Source organism: Musca vetustissima, unplaced genomic scaffold (genome assembly GCF_032173495.1).
Source record: "Musca vetustissima isolate MV318-11 ecotype Yass unplaced genomic scaffold, APGP_CSIRO_Mvet_v1 utg14300, whole genome shotgun sequence".
Taxonomy (NCBI): Eukaryota; Metazoa; Arthropoda; class Insecta; order Diptera; family Muscidae; genus Musca; species Musca vetustissima.
The window spans coordinates 38,794-55,190 of NW_026884575.1; the positions used below are offsets into that span (position 1 = coordinate 38,794).

Genomic DNA, 16,397 nt, shown 5'->3' on the forward strand with positions numbered 1-16,397 from the left:
ATTGCCGGCACCGTCCGATTTTACTACTCTCCTTACTGGTTTCAAAATATTTTTTCAAGGCTCCCAAAGAGGCGTGGATTTTTTTAAAGAATATTTTTTCAAGGCTCCCAAAGAGTCGTGGATTTTTTTCAAAATATTTTTTCAAAGCTCCCAAAGAGAAGTGGGTTAATTAAACATAATTTGTCAAGGCTCCCAAAGTATTTTTTTAAAATATATTTTATTAAATAATATTTTTTTAAATTAATCCTTATAAAATATCTCTTAATCGCTAAATTTGTATTCTTCATCTCCCCCTCATAAAACTATTTCCGTAGGTAGCTATGTATGGCCTCTCTTCGGTGGGACATAGAAATCTCTCAAATGGCTCCCTAAAAACGGATTCCTTTTGCCCAGGTGCCTGCAACATATTATTCCACAACTCATTGGCCACAGCGGCATGTCCCAGTTGACTGAAATGAAAACAATCACTGGCCAGGAAACGTAAATCCGTATCACCATTTTCCAGGATGGGCAGGCTAACATTGGCTGTAAACGATTGATAAAGCACCACAAATTCCTTGGTATAGAATTCCGGTAATGAGGCTACATATTCATCGATTTTTTGCCATCGAGATATAAATTTTGAAATATTCTGCAAATATCTCTTCGAATAGGTCTCACTGAAGACACAATGGCAACCGACACTGTGCACCGCTTGACATAATAGGGGGATATTTTGCATTCTCCTCAAGGTGTTGACCATATTGGGTGCGGGAATTAAATTCACCACCAGTCGGGGAATATTTTCTCGCAGTAAAGTAAAGGCTTGTCGCAAATCCTCTTCATGTTGGCGCAGAAAATTCCATAAATTATCATGATGACACATATCCGAACAGATATCATTATTACCCACAAATATTGTCAATAGCTTCCAATGGCGCTGCATATCAATCTTAGGGTCCTGGCGCATTCGTTGTATTAAAACTCTAACCTGATACACCAAATCCCGTGACATCACCATTGGTTCGGCAATGTTGAGGTAGGCTTCACGATCCACAGCAACACCATCCTGCGTTGAAAATCCATACAGGTTGGGGTTGAAGACCTTTAAAATATTCGGCAGTGTCAGAATGGTTCGCCAATCGGCAACACCACCTCCCGAGAATGTCACACCACGATATTCTGTGGCAACATCCATGAGAGTTTCTGAAATGGCACCATTACCCGCCGTCAGGGAGTCACCAATAGCGGCGATGACATCAATATCTCCCGGTCGTAATTTATCCAGAGTGGTGGGCGGACTTTTCGATCTCGTGCCATTTAGGGGGCATGGGAACTCATCCCATCGTCGTGGTCTTTGTATTTTACCGGATATCCAATTGTAGTTGTACAGGCGGGACCAATTTTTCGAGGCACGTTGTAGCAGAAGACGTCGTAGGTTTAACAGCACATCTCTTGACTCATCCAAATTAGTGACCAATAGCTTACCATTACGTGCCTTGGTGGGATGGAAGCTGGTCTTTTCTATTCCCGATATCTTGAGAAAATAATCTATGTCATTTTGTCCATGGATTTCGGGTACGGCTGATAGGGAGGTAAGTAGGGATAGCGTCAATATGTGAATGGGTTTCATTTGAGGGGTTGTAAGCTCTGTAAAAATATCGAAAGAATATCGGAATTAGAATATTTTTTCAGGGCTCCATACAAGGCTTGGATTTTTTTAAAGAATATTTTTCAGGGCTCCATACAAGGCGTGGATTTTTTATTTAAAGAATATTTTGTCAGGGCTCCATACAAGGCGTGGATTTTTTAGAGAATATTTTTTCAGGGCTCATACAAGGCGTGGATTTTTTAAAGAATATTTTTTCAGGGCTCCATACAAGGCGTGGATTTTTTAAAAAATATTTTTTCAGGGCTCCATACAAGGTGTGGATTTTTTAAAGAATATTTTTTCAGGGCTCCATACAAGGCGTGGATTTTTTAAAGAATATTTTTTCAGAGCTCCATACAAGGTGTGGATTTTTTAAAGAATATTTTGAATATTTTTTCAGGGCTCCATACAAGGCGTGGATTTTTTAAAGAATATTTTTTCAGGGCTCTATACAAGGCGTGGATTTTTTAAAGAATATTTTTTCAGGGATCCATACAAGGCGTGGATTTTTTAAAGAATATTTTTACAGGGATCCATACAAGGCGTGGATTTTTTAAAGAATATTTTTTCATGGCTCCATACAAGGCGTGGATTTTTTAAAGAATATTTTTTCAGGGCTCCATACAAGGCGTGGATTTTTTAAAGAATATTTTTACAGGGATCCATACAAGGCGTGGATTTTTTAAAGAATATTTTTTCAGGGCTCCATACAAGGCGTAGATTTTTTAAAGAATATTTTTTCATGGCTCCATACAAGGCGTGGATTTTTTAAAGAATATTTTTTCAGGGCTCCATACAAGGCGTGGATTTTTTAAAGAATATTTTTTCAGGGCTCTATACAAGGCGTGGATTTTTTAAAGAATATTTTTTCAGGGCTCCATACAAGGCGTGGATTTTTTAAAGAATATTTTTACAGGGATCCATACAAGGCGTGGATTTTTTAGAAATATTTTTTCAGGGCTCACATAAGGCGTGGATTTTTTAAAGAATATTTTTTCAGGGCTCCATACAGGGCGTGGATTTTTTAAAGAATATTTTTTCAGGGCTCCATACAAGGCGTGGATTTTTTAAAGAATATTTTTTCAGGGCTCCATACAAGGCGTGGATTTTTTAAAGAATATTTTTTCAGGGCTCCATACAAGGCGTGGATTTTTTAAAGAATATTTTTTCAGGGCTCCATACAAGGCGTGGATTTTTTAAAGAATATTTTTCAGGGCTCCATACAAGGCGTGGATTTTTTAAAGAATATTTTTTGAGGGCTCCATACAAGGCGTGGATTTTTTAAAGAATATTTTTTGAGGGCTCCATACAAGGCGTGGATTTTTTAAAGAATAGTTTTTCAGGGATCCATCCAAGGCGTGGATTTTTTAAAGAATATTTTTTGAGGGCTCCATACAAGGCGTGGATTTTTTAAAGAATATTTTTTTAGGGTTCCATCCAAGGGTTGCCTTTTTTAAAGAATATTTTTTTAGGGTTCCATCCAACGGTTGCCTTTTTTAAAGAATAGTTTTTCTGGGTTCCATACAGGTCGATTTTAAAGGTTTCCAATCACTATTACTTACTTCTAGTTTACAAAACTTAATTTTTTTCTAAAAAATTCACTTTCAGTTAGAAACGAAAAAAATACGATTCACGTTCTTAACACTTCCGCTAATTGTTTTCAACTAAAAGAACTTCACACATTGGAGATGAGCCTATACAATATTTTTTTTTTTTTCTGCCGTCTTCATTCGTTTTGTTTTGCTTTTAACCTTTCATTTCGTTGACATTTGTACACCTTTCAAGTTAATGCTTAACAGAACATGATTCCTGAAAAAAAACACACACACACACCAACTTTTGAACAATAAAACAAAATCACACACACTCACAAACAATGAAGTAAATGAAGCAATTTAGAACTTGACATTAAACAATGAAAACAAACATCGTAAAATTATTAACAATATGTGACAATCGAATGACGGTAACAACAACAATTGTTTTTGTTTTTATTTTGACATCGGCTAGTTATGGAATAATAAAAAAAATAATGTGCGCTTAAACTTAAAGTAAGTATTTACATTGAAGCGAAAGTGAAGCTAGAGAATGGGTTTCGGGGGGTTAAACAAATTTGGGATACCCTACACTAAACGGTGTCTTAAACATATTTTTAACCAGTGAGCGGAGCAGTATAGTCGGACGGAGCCGACCATACGATACCCTACAAAACTATCACGGAACTCTAACTTTCTACGGATTTTTATTCCGAGCCTGGGCAATATTTCCTGATAGTTGCATCCTTGTACCCGATTAGAGGTCAAAAGTGCCTTTTCCTTACACTGACATATTTTCGAATATTAACTGTATTCAGTACAGTCCTTCAAACAACTTGTCCATATTGTTGTGTTATGATGATCGCCTTATAATTATGGACTATAGATCGACTCGAAAAAAAAACCAGTGAGCGGAGCAGTATAGTCGTGCGGGGCCGACCATATTATACCCAACACAACTACCACGGAACTCTAACTTTTGCGTATGTTTATCTCGAGCCTGGTCAATATTTCCTGATATATTGCACCCTCTTGACCGATTAGAGATCAACAGCACATCTTCCTTACACTGACATATTTTCCGAACATCCCAATATTCAGTACATACCTTCTAATTACTTGTCCAGATCCCCTTCACAGTGGGATGTGTTGTGATTTGCGGCTTGTGGCCTATATATAGACTCGAACTTCATCCCAAAATTTTAATCTGATCATCATCGAAAATTATAGGCGTTGTCCTTGACCATACCTGGATCCTCAAGGAAACTTTCAAAGCGATCAGCGCTATATTTCCGCCCTCCAGTGTGGTAATGGGTTACTAAATAATATCTCAGTACGTAAGCACCTGTAAATAATTAATTATATCTGCCAATATTTTGTATCAATTTAAAGGTCAACCACTCCTATTTGACATACTATGGGTCTATGTCCTTTAGGGGCAAATATATATGCTATAGAATACAAATTTTGTCATTTTTATTCACAAAACTCAGGGTCCATTTGAACCGCTAAATAATTATCAATATTTATCAAAAAAGGGATTCTTATTCTTTGGTCCGATACCCTTCTTTTAAGCAAAAATTCGCGATGTTCTCGCGATGTTGGAGCAACAAAAAAAAACGACAAAAAGTAAGTATTTGGTCCATTTCATCCCCTAACCATTAACCAACTTTACCAAAAACAATATGGGTCTTCATTGGGCAGAACCCATCTTACATGCATAATTTCGTGAAGATTGGTCTATAAATGTGACCTGTATAATTATAATGGACCGACGGAAGGACGGACGGACACACATATCTAGATCGACTCAGCTAGTCAAAATATGACGGTATACTTAAAGGTGGATCTAGGACCAATATTTCGCGGGGTTACAAGCTCCTGGGGCTGCACAAAGCTATAATACCCTGACAACATAGTTGTGTGGAGAATACAAATATACGTTTTCTATAGGCGATGAAAAAAAACAATAAACCAGTAAGGAAAATAGTAAAGTCGTACTGGGCCGACTATATGATACCCTTCACCACTTTGGGTATATTGTACCTATGTATCCTAACAATTTCATGTCCATGTTCCCTCTTTCGAGCAGATTTATCGCCGACTACGTAACATGGGGACAATTTATGGAAAACGATTTATAGCAAAATTGATACACGCTATTCGGTACGCCGCGTTGTTAAAAATATAATCTATATGTGGGAGCTATATCTAAATCTGAACCGACTTTCACAAAAATTAACACACATCTTTCTAGACTTAATTCAGTACGCTATGCCAAATTTTGTGCAAATCGAAGGATATAGGGGCTTTGGTACAAAATTTACTTTAAATCGGACGAAAATATATATGGGAATTATATTTAAATCTCAACCGATTTTCACGAAATTTTACACACATCGGTTTTGATTTAATTCAGCACGCTATGCACGCTATACAAAGGGACTTTGGTGCACTATATACAGAAAATCGGACGAAAATATATAAATATATATTGGAGCTATATCCAAATCTGAATCGATTTATAGGAAATTTAACACACATCGTTTTAGACTTAATTCAGTACGCTATGACAAATTTCGTGCAAATCGAAGAGATAAAAGGACGTTGGTACACCATATATATTAAATCGGATGAAAATATATATGGGAGCGATTTTCACGCAACTTTGCACACATCACTCTAGACTCAATTCAGTACGTCGGGCCAAATTTCGTGCATATCGAAAGATATATAGGGACTTTGGTACACCATTTACCTTAAATCGGAACGCAACTTTGCACACATCACTCTAGACTCAATTCAGTACGTCGTGCCAAATTTCGTGCATATCGAAAGATATATAGGGACTTTGGTACACCATTTACCAAAAATCGGACGAAAATATATATGGGAGCTACATCTAAATCTGAACCGATTTATAGGAAACTTAACACACATCATTCTAGACCTAATTCAGTACGTCGTGCCAAATTTCGTCAAAATCGAAATATATATATCGACTTTGGTACACCATTTACTTTAAATCGGACGAAAATATATATTGGAGCTATATCCAAATCTGAATCGATTTATAGGAAACTTAACACACATCATTCTAGACCTAATTGTGTACGCTCTGCCAAATTTCGTGCAAATCGAAATATATATAGGGACTTTGGTACACCATTTACCTTAAATCGGACGAAAATATATATGGGAGCCTAACCCAATCTGAACCGATTTTCACGCAACTTTGCACACATCACTCTAGACTCAATTCAGTACGTCGTGCCAAATTTCGTGCATATCGAAAGATATATAGGGACTTTGGTACACCATTTACTTTAAATCGGAAGACAGTATATGTGGGAGGTATATCTAAATCTGAACCGATTTTTCCCAATTTCAATAGATTTCGTCCTTGGGCCAAATAAGTGACTTGTGCCAAATTTCATCCAAATCGGATCATAAATGCGACCTGTACTTTGTTTACAATTTAACATCAACAGATGGACGGACATGCATAAATCTAAATCTAGAAAGTGATTCTATGCATATTCTCAAAAGGAACCATGGGTCTATCTCGATTCCTTTTGCCTCTTACAAACATATGCATAAAGACATAATACCCTGTACCACAGTGTGGTGAAGGTTATAAAAAAGTATGTGTACTTAAAGATTCGATAAGTATTTACTTTAAATCGAAAGTGAAGTTTGAGATAATTTTTAAGGGAAGTTTAACGAATTTTGTATACCCTACACCACGGGTCATCAAAAAATAATCTTGTAAAAAATCCACGCCTATAATAGAGACCTCAAAAAAATAATCTTGTAAAAAAACCACGCCTATATTGAGACCTAAAAAAATATTTCAAAAATCACGCTTTAGATTATTTCGCTTACAACATTTCAGTTCCATTCAAAATTATTATAATTTCAGAGCATATATATGTATGCATTCATGAATGTCTGCATGTGACTTTTTGTCTTAAGTCAAATTTGATAGACTCTCTCCGTACGTTTCATATCCGAAAATCACACTTTCAATTAACTGATGAGATCACGTTCAAAACAATTGTCGTCGTCATCTCATCTTTTGGGTGTGCTGGTGTGAGCGCAATAATGTGGATTTCATGCAGATGGCTTGCTTGCCGTTGTACAACGCTGACGTCCTGCCATTTACAGTAGTTATGCGGCTCTGAAGTGTACTACGAACATGTTCGCCAAGCATAATGGCCAACACAATTTGCAAATTGGCATTGTAATACAAGGCACTAACAAGCGTTACGTTTACGTTTTTTTTTTTTGGAGAGAAACATAAAATCATAATAAAAGAAAAAAAATCCAAGAATAACATAATTTACATGGGTAATATGAACGATATGAATGAATATGACAGGAGTGGTAGGAAGTAAAAAAGAAAAACAAAGAAAAAATGTTTACGCTTATTGCAACTGTTAAAAACAATGAAAACGTAGGGGTGAAGAAGTCAAACTTCATAAGGAGTTCATATTTTTGATGGCGAAATATTTCATAATTCAAACACGTAGTAGTAATATTTAACTTCAACAAGTAATTGACGGATATTGCAACCCTCTGAAGACGAGATAACGAAAAAGATCATAAACATATTTTTAAAAAATCCACGCGTATGTATGTACGAAAAATATTTTTACAAAAAAAAAAAAACAATAAGGAAAGTAGTAAAGTCGGACTGGGCCGACTATATGATACCCATCACCACTTTGGGTATATATTTATCCGAAAAGACGTCGCCTTTTTGAAGGAATTTTGACATGAAATTGAACGAACTTAAATATGTGAATTGTATGTCTTTCTAGAACCTATGCCAAATTTAATTTCATTTGGGCAAGTTTAGAGTCGTTTGTGCACAGTGGGACAGATTAGTGTAAATCGATTTAAAGCAAACTTGACACACACTATTTGGTATGCTGCACTGTTTAAAAATTAATCTCAATAAATAAGTCGAAATTATATATGGAAGCTACGAGATATCTATATCTGAACAGAGATTAATTTATATTAATTTCAATACGTTGTGTCAATCGGCCTAGCTGTGGATATTTAGTGCACAATTTAATTAAAATCGGACAAATATATATATATATATATATATATAGGAGGGGTACACATCATTCCAGACTTAATTCAATACGCTAAGCCAAAATTCGTGCAAATCGAATGATTTTCAGAGACTTTGGTGCACAACCGAAATTCATGCCAATCAAAAAATAGCAGGGACTTTGGTGCACTATTTACCTAAAATCGGGCGAAACTATATATGGAAGCTAAATCTGAACCGATTTTCACGAAACTTAGCACATATCATTCTAGACTTAATTCAATACGCTATGCCACAATTCGAACAAATCTAATTATTTTCAGGGACTTTGGTGCACAATTTACCTAACATCGTGCTAAACTATATATGGGAGCTATTTGTAAATCTAGACCGATTTTCAAGAAACGAAGCACACATCATTCTAGACCTAATTCAATATGCTATACCAAATTTCGTGCAAATCGCAAGATATATAGGGACTTTCGTGGAACATTTACCTTATATCGGGCGAAACTATATATGGGAGCTATATCTAAATCTGCACCGATTTTCACGAAATTTAGCACACATCGTTCTCGACTTAATTAAGTACGCTATGCCAAATTTCGTGCAAATCCATGGATATATAGGGACTTTGGCACACCATTTACCTAAAATCGGGCGAAATTATATATGGGAGCTATATCTAAATCTAAACCAATTTTCACGAAACTTATCACACATCATTCTAGACCTAATTCAGTAAGCTATACCAAATTTCGTGCAAATCGAAAGATATGAAGTGACATTGGTACACCATTAACCTATAATCGGGCGATACTATATATGGGAGCTATATCTAAATCTGAACCGATTTTCACGAAACTTAGCACACGCCATTCTAGACTTAATTCAATACGCTATGCCAAAATTCGTGCAAATCGAAAGATATTTAGGGACTTTGGTGCACCATTTACCTAAAATCGGGCGAAACTATATATGGGAGCTATATCTAAATCTGGACCAATTTTTCCTAATTTCAATAGGGTTCGTCCTTGGGCCAAACAAATGAACTGTGCCAAATTTCATCCAATTCGGATCATAAATGCGACCTGTACTTTGTTTACAATTTAACATGTACAGACGGACGGACATGCATAAATCGACTCAGAAAGTGATTCTATGCATATTCTCAAAAGGAACCATGGGTCTATATCGATTATTTTTGCCTGTTACAAACATATGCACAAAGACATAATACCCTGTACCACAGTGTGGTGAAGGGTATAAAAAAAACAATAAGGAAAGTAGTAAAGTCGGGCGGGGTCGACTATATGATACTCTTCACCACTTTGGGTATATTCGACAGATGAATCCTAACATGTCGAATGTCGAATTTTTAAAAGACCAGTAAAATGAAAGTGGATTCATAAACATATGAACCTATGGATTCCAACTCCATCGGTTCACCCACAATTCAAATTGTACCAAATTTTGTACACGGTAGTACCAATTCCAAAATTTCCTATATACCCGAATCGTACACGCCCACAGTGATCCCAACTCCATGTTTCAGGATTCTAGCTTCATCGGTTCACATACCCCAATCCTACACCCCTACAGTCATCCTTAATCCAAGCTTCAGGATTCCAACTTTATCGATTCAAATTGTACCAAATTTAGTACAAAGTAGTACGAATTTCCACAACATCCTACCAAACTGAAACCAACACACCACAGTGATCCTATATATAAGTTTCAGCATTCAAAATCTATTAGTTCACCCACAATTCAAATTGTACCAGACAGTAGTACGACCTTAAATCCAAATTTCACAATTCTAACTCTATTTTTTCAACCAAAAATCAAACGTACCAAATTAAGTACACTTAGTACAAATTTCTAAAACTTCCTGTATACCCCAACCGTTCACCCACACAGTGATCCCAAATCCAAGTTTTAGAATTCCAACTCTATCGGTAGTATACAGTAGCACAAATTTCTAAAACTTCGCATTAGTACAAATTTCCAAAACTTACTACATACCCCAATCATACACACTCACAGTGATCCTAAATCCATGTTTCAGGATTCAAACTCTATCGGTTCACGCACAATACAAATTGTACCGAAGTTAGTACAAAGTAGTACGAATATCAAAAACTTCCAACTTAACCCAAACCAACATCCCCATAGTGATCCAAAATCCAAGTTTCAGATTTCGTACTCTATCGTTTCACTCACAATTGAAATTGTACCAAATTTAGTACACAGTAGTACGAATTTCCAAACTACACCTCCACCGTGATCCTAAACCCAAGTTTAAGGATTCCAACTCTCTCGGTACACCCACAATTCAAATTGTACCAAATTTAGTACACAGTAGTACGAACTTACAAAACTGCCAACTTAACCCAAACCAACACCCCACAGAGATTCTAAATACAAGTTTAAGGATTCCAACAGTATTGGTTCACCTACAATTCAAATTGTACCACACAGTAGTACGATCCTAAATCCAAATTTCAGAATTCCAACTCTATTTTTTCACCCACAAATCAAATTGTACCAAATTAACTACACTTAGTACAAATTTCTAAAACTTCCTGTATACCCCAACCCTACACCGCCACAATGATCCCAAATCCAAGTTTCAGGATTCCAACTTTATTGGTAGTACAAAGTAGTACAAACGTCTAAAACATCCTACATATCTCAATCTTACACCTCAACAGTGATGCTGACTCCAAATTTCATGATTCTAGCTCTATTCGTTCACCTAAAATTCAAATTGTACCAAATTTAGTACCAAATTTGGTACCCACAAATATTAATTTGTTAAACTGAATCCTGACCCTAATCCTACATCCCTACAATGATCCTAACTCCAATTTTCATTGTTCCAGCTCTATAGGTTCAGCTAAATCCAAATTGTACAAATAATAGTACGATTTAGTACTTTTCCTACAGATAAGTAAAAAAAAATTCCAAAACTAAGTACATATCCCAATCCTATACTCCGACGGTAATGTTAATTTCAATTTTCAGGATTCCAGCTCGATTTTTACCTCCATAAAATTTGTACCAAATATAGAACCATACAGTACTTTTCGTACACATGAGTACACGCTTTCCAAACTCTCCTCTTATCGAAACCTACTTCTCAACCTTTAATTTGCATTCCAAATTTCAAGTTTTTAGCTTAATCCATTCACATGCTACGAAACTGTACCAAATTTAGTACATTTCAGTACTTTTCGGATTTTCGAATTTCCAAAAACCTCTTTGCTACATCTATTCTACACTCCATCAGCGACCTTCAACCCAAATTTCAGAGTTCTAGTTCCACCGGTTCGCCAAATACAAATGGTATCACATTTAGTACTTTATAGTACTTTTCGTACCGTTCTAGTACGAACTTCCAAAAACCCAGCCTTATCTGCCACATTTGGAACAAGAGTGACCCTCACCTAAAATTTCAAGATTCTAGCTTCAGCTGTTTCGTCTCGGCGTTGATGAATCGTTAAATCAGTCAGTCAGTCAATCACTTTACTCTTTTATTAGTACATATTGGACGAAAATATATATGGGAGCTATATCTAAATCTGAACCGATATCCAGAAAACTTAAGATACATCATTCTAGGCCTAATTCATTACACTGTGTCAAATTTCGTGAAAGTCCAAAAATATATAGGGACTTTGGTGCACCATTTACATTAAATCGGACGAATATATATATATATATATATGGGAGCTATATCTAAATCTGAACCGATTTTCAGGAAACTTAACACACATCATTCTAGACCTAATTCATTACGCTGTGTCAAATTTCGTGCAAATCGAAAGATATATAGGGACTTTGATGCACCATTTACATTAAATCGAACGAAAATATATATGGGAGCTATATCTAAATCTGAACTAATTTTATCGAAACTTGGCACACATCAATCTGGACCTAATTCATTACGCTGTGCCAAATTTCGTGGAAATCGAAAGATATACAGGGACTTTGGTGCACCATTAAATCGGACGAAAATATATATGGGAGCTATGTCTAAATCGGAACCGATTTTCAAGAAATTTTACGCACATCATTCTAGACCTAATTCATTATGCTATGCCAAATTTCGTTCAAATCGAAATATATATAGGGACTTTGGTGGACCATTTACATTAAATCGGACGAAAATAAATATGGGAGCTATATTTAAATCTGAACCGATTTTCATGACACATAAGACACATCATTCTAGGCCTAATTCATTACACTGTGCCAAATTTCGTGCAAATCGAATGATATATAGGGACTTTGGTGCACCATTTACATGAAATCGGACGAAGCTATATATGGGAGCTATATCTAAATCTGAACCGATTTTCTCGAAACTTGGCACATATCATTCTAGACCTAATTCAGTACTCTATGCCAAATTTCATGCAAATCGAATGATATATAGGGACTTTGGTGCACTATTTACCTTAAATCGGATGAAGCTATATATGGGAGCTATATCTAAATCTGAACCGATTTTCTCGAAACTTGACACACATCATTCTGGACCTAATTCAGTACTCTGTGCCAAATTTCATGCAAATCGAAAGATATAGGGGGACTTTGGTGCCCCATTTACCTTAAATCGGTCGAAACTATATATGGGAGCTATATCTAAATCTCAACCGATTTTCTCGAAACTTGGCACACATCATGCTGCACCTAATTCAGTACGCTGTGGCAAATTTCGTTCAAATCGAAAGATATATAGGGACTTTGGTGCCGATATCGGGCGAAAATATATATGGGAGCTATATCTAAATCTGAACCGATTTTTCCCAATTTCAATAGGGTTCGTCCTTGGGCCAAATAAGTGACTTGTGCCAAATTTCATCCAAATCGGATTATAAATGCGACCTGTACTTTGTTTACAATTTAACATCTACAGACGGACAGACGGACGGACGGACATGCATAAATCGACTCAGAAAGTGATTCTATGCATATTCTCAAAAGGAACCATGTGTCTATCTCGATTATTTTTGCCTGTTACAAACATATGCACAAAGACATAATACCCTGTACCACAGTGTGGTGAAGGGTATAAAAAAAAAACAATAAGGAAAGTAGTAAAGGTAGTAATAGGTTCCACCCCCAATTCAAATTGCACCAAATTTTGTACACGGTAGTACGAATTACAAAATTTCCATTCCTACACCCCCACAGAGATCCCAACTCCAAGTTTCAGGATTCTAGCTTCATCGGTTCACATACCCCGATCCTACACCCCTACAGTCATCCTAAATCCAAGTTTCAGGATTCCAACTTTATCGGTTCAAATTGTACCAAATATAGTACACAGTAGTACGAATTTCGAAAATTTCCTACTTAACCCAAACCAACACCCCACAGTGGTCCTAAATCTAATTTTCAGGATTCAAACTCTATTAGTTCACCTACAATTCAAATTGTACCAGATAGTAGTACGATCCTAAATCCAAATTTCAGAATTCCAACTCTATTTTTTTCACCCACACACAGTAGCACAAATTTCTAAAACTTCGCATTAGTACAAATTTCCAAAACGTCCTACATACCCCAATCATACACCATCACAGTGATCCTAAATCCATGTTTCAGTATTCAAACTCTAACAGTTCACCCACAATACAAATTGTACAGAATTTAGTACACAGTAGTACGAATATCAAAAACTTCCAACTTAACCCAAACCAACATCCCCATAGTGATCCAAAATCCAAGTTTCAGAATTCGAACTCTATCGTTTCACTCACAATTGAAATTGTACCAAATTTAGTACACAGTAGTACGAATTTCCAAACTACACCTCCACCGTGATCCTAAACCCAAGTTTAAGGATTCCAACTCTCTCGGTACACCCACAATTCAAATTGTACCAAATTTAGTACACAGTAGTACCAATTTCCAAATCTTCCTACATACCCCAATCCTACACCCCCACAGAGCTTCTAAATCCAAGTTTAAAGATTCCAACTCTATCGGTTCACCCACAATTCAAATTGTACCAATTTCCAAAACTTCCTACATATCCCAATCCTACACCCCCACAGAGATTCTAAATCCAAGTTTAAGGATTCCAACAGTATCGGTTCACCTACAATTCAAATTGTACCACACAGTAGTACGATCCTAAATCCGAATTTCAGAATTCCAACTCTATTTTTTCACCCACAAATCAAATTGTACCAAATTATGTACACTTAGTACAAATTTCTAAAACTTCCTGTATACCCCAATCCTACACCCCCACAGTGATCCCAAATCCAAGTTTCAGAATTCCAACTCTATCGATAGTACAAAGTAGCATACATTTCTAAAACTTCCTACATATCTCAATCTTACACCTCAACAGTGATCCTGACTCCAAATTTCATGATTCTAGCTCTATTCGTTCACCTAAAATTCAAATTGTACCAAATTTAGTACCAATTAGTACCTATAAATATTAATTTGGTAAACTGAATCCTGACCCTAATCCTACATCCCTACAATGATACTAACTCCAAATTTCATTGTTCCCCCTCTATCGGTTCAGCCAAATTCAAATTGTACAAATTATAGTACGATTTAGTACTTTTCGTACAGATAAGTAAAAAAAATTCCAAAATTACGTAAATATCCCAATCCTTTACTCCGACGGTAATGTTACTTTTAATTTTGTTCAGGAATCCAGCACAATTTGTACCTCCAAATCAAATTTGTACCAAATATAGTACCATATAGTACTTTTCGTACACATGAGTACACGCTTTCAAAACCATCTCCTTATTTCATAATCTAAATTTCAAGTTTTTAACACTATCCGTTCACATGCTACAGAATTGTACCAAATTTAGTACTATTCGGATACTTATAGTTCGAATTTCCAAAAACCTCTTTGCTATATCTATTCTACACTCCATCAGCGACCCTTAATCCAAATTTCAGAGTTCTAGTTCCACCGGTTCGCCAAATACAAATGGTATCACATTTAGTACTTTTCGTACCGTTCTAGTACGAATTTCCAAAAACCCAGCCTTATTTGCCACATTTGGAACAAGAGTGACCCTCACCTAAAATTTCAAGATTCTAGCTTCAGCTGTTTCGTCTCGGCGTTGATGAATCGTTAAATCAGCCAAATTTCGTGCAAATCGAAAGATATATAGGGACTTTTATGCCCCATTTACCTTAAATCGGACGAAACTATATACGGGAGCTATATCTTAATCTGAACCGATTTTCTCGAAACTTGCCAGACATCATTCTGCACCTAATTCAGTACTCTGTGCCAAATTTCATGCAAATCGAATGATATGTAGGGACTTTGCCTTAAATCGGACGAAACTATATATGGGAGCTATATCTTAATCTGAAACTTAACACACATCATGAAACTTAACACACATCATTCTAGACCTAAGACATTGGGCTGTACCAAATTTCGTGGAAATCGAAAGATATACAGGGATCGTTTACATTAAATCGGACATATATATATATATATATATATATATATGGGAACTATATCTAAATCTGAAGCGATTTTTCACAATTTTAATAGGGTTCGTCCTTGTGCCGAATACGAAAACTATGCCAAATTTCATCCAAGACGGATGGACTGACAGACAGACAGGCGGACGGACGTACGGACATGCATAAATCGACTTAAAAAGTGATTCTATGCATATTCTCAAAAGGTACAATGTATCTATCTCGATTCTGTTACAAACATATGCACAAATACATAATACCCTGTACCACAGTGTGGTGAAGGGTATAAAAAACAACGCCTTGTATGGAGCCTTGAAAAAATATTCTTTAAAAATTCCACGCCTTGTATGGAGCCTTGAAAAAATATTCTTTAAAAATTCCACACCTTCTTTGAGAGCCTTGAAAAAATATTCTGTAAAAATTCCACGCCTTGTATGGAGCCTTGAAAAAATATTTTTTAAAAAAACCACGCCTTGTATGGAGCCTTGAAGAAATATTCTTTAAAAATTCCACGCCTTGCTGGAGGTCTCTGAAAAAATATTTTTTAAAAAAACCACGCCTTGTATGGAGCCTTGAAGAAATATTCTTTAAAAAAAACACGCCTTGTATAGAGCCTTGAAGAAATATTCTTTAAAAAATCCACACCTTGTATGGAGCCTTAAAGACATATTCTTTA

General features: G+C 36.0%; 1 protein-coding gene across 1 annotated transcript; it reads right to left on the minus strand.

The window, feature by feature from the left end:
* Positions 1 to 283: 283 nt before the first annotated feature.
* On the minus strand, positions 284 to 1,612 carry LOC133331540 (phospholipase B1, membrane-associated-like). Its single transcript, XM_061539926.1, has one exon. The coding sequence runs from the start codon at positions 1,610 to 1,612 to the stop codon at positions 284 to 286; it is 1,329 nt and encodes a 442-aa protein (XP_061395910.1).
* Positions 1,613 to 16,397: the final 14,785 nt, after the last annotated feature.

Bases quoted from the DNA above. Each gene is read 5' to 3' on its own strand.
- LOC133331540 (XM_061539926.1), bottom strand. From the start codon at position 1,612: ATGAAACCCATTCACATATTGACGCTATCCCTACTTACCTCCCTATCA.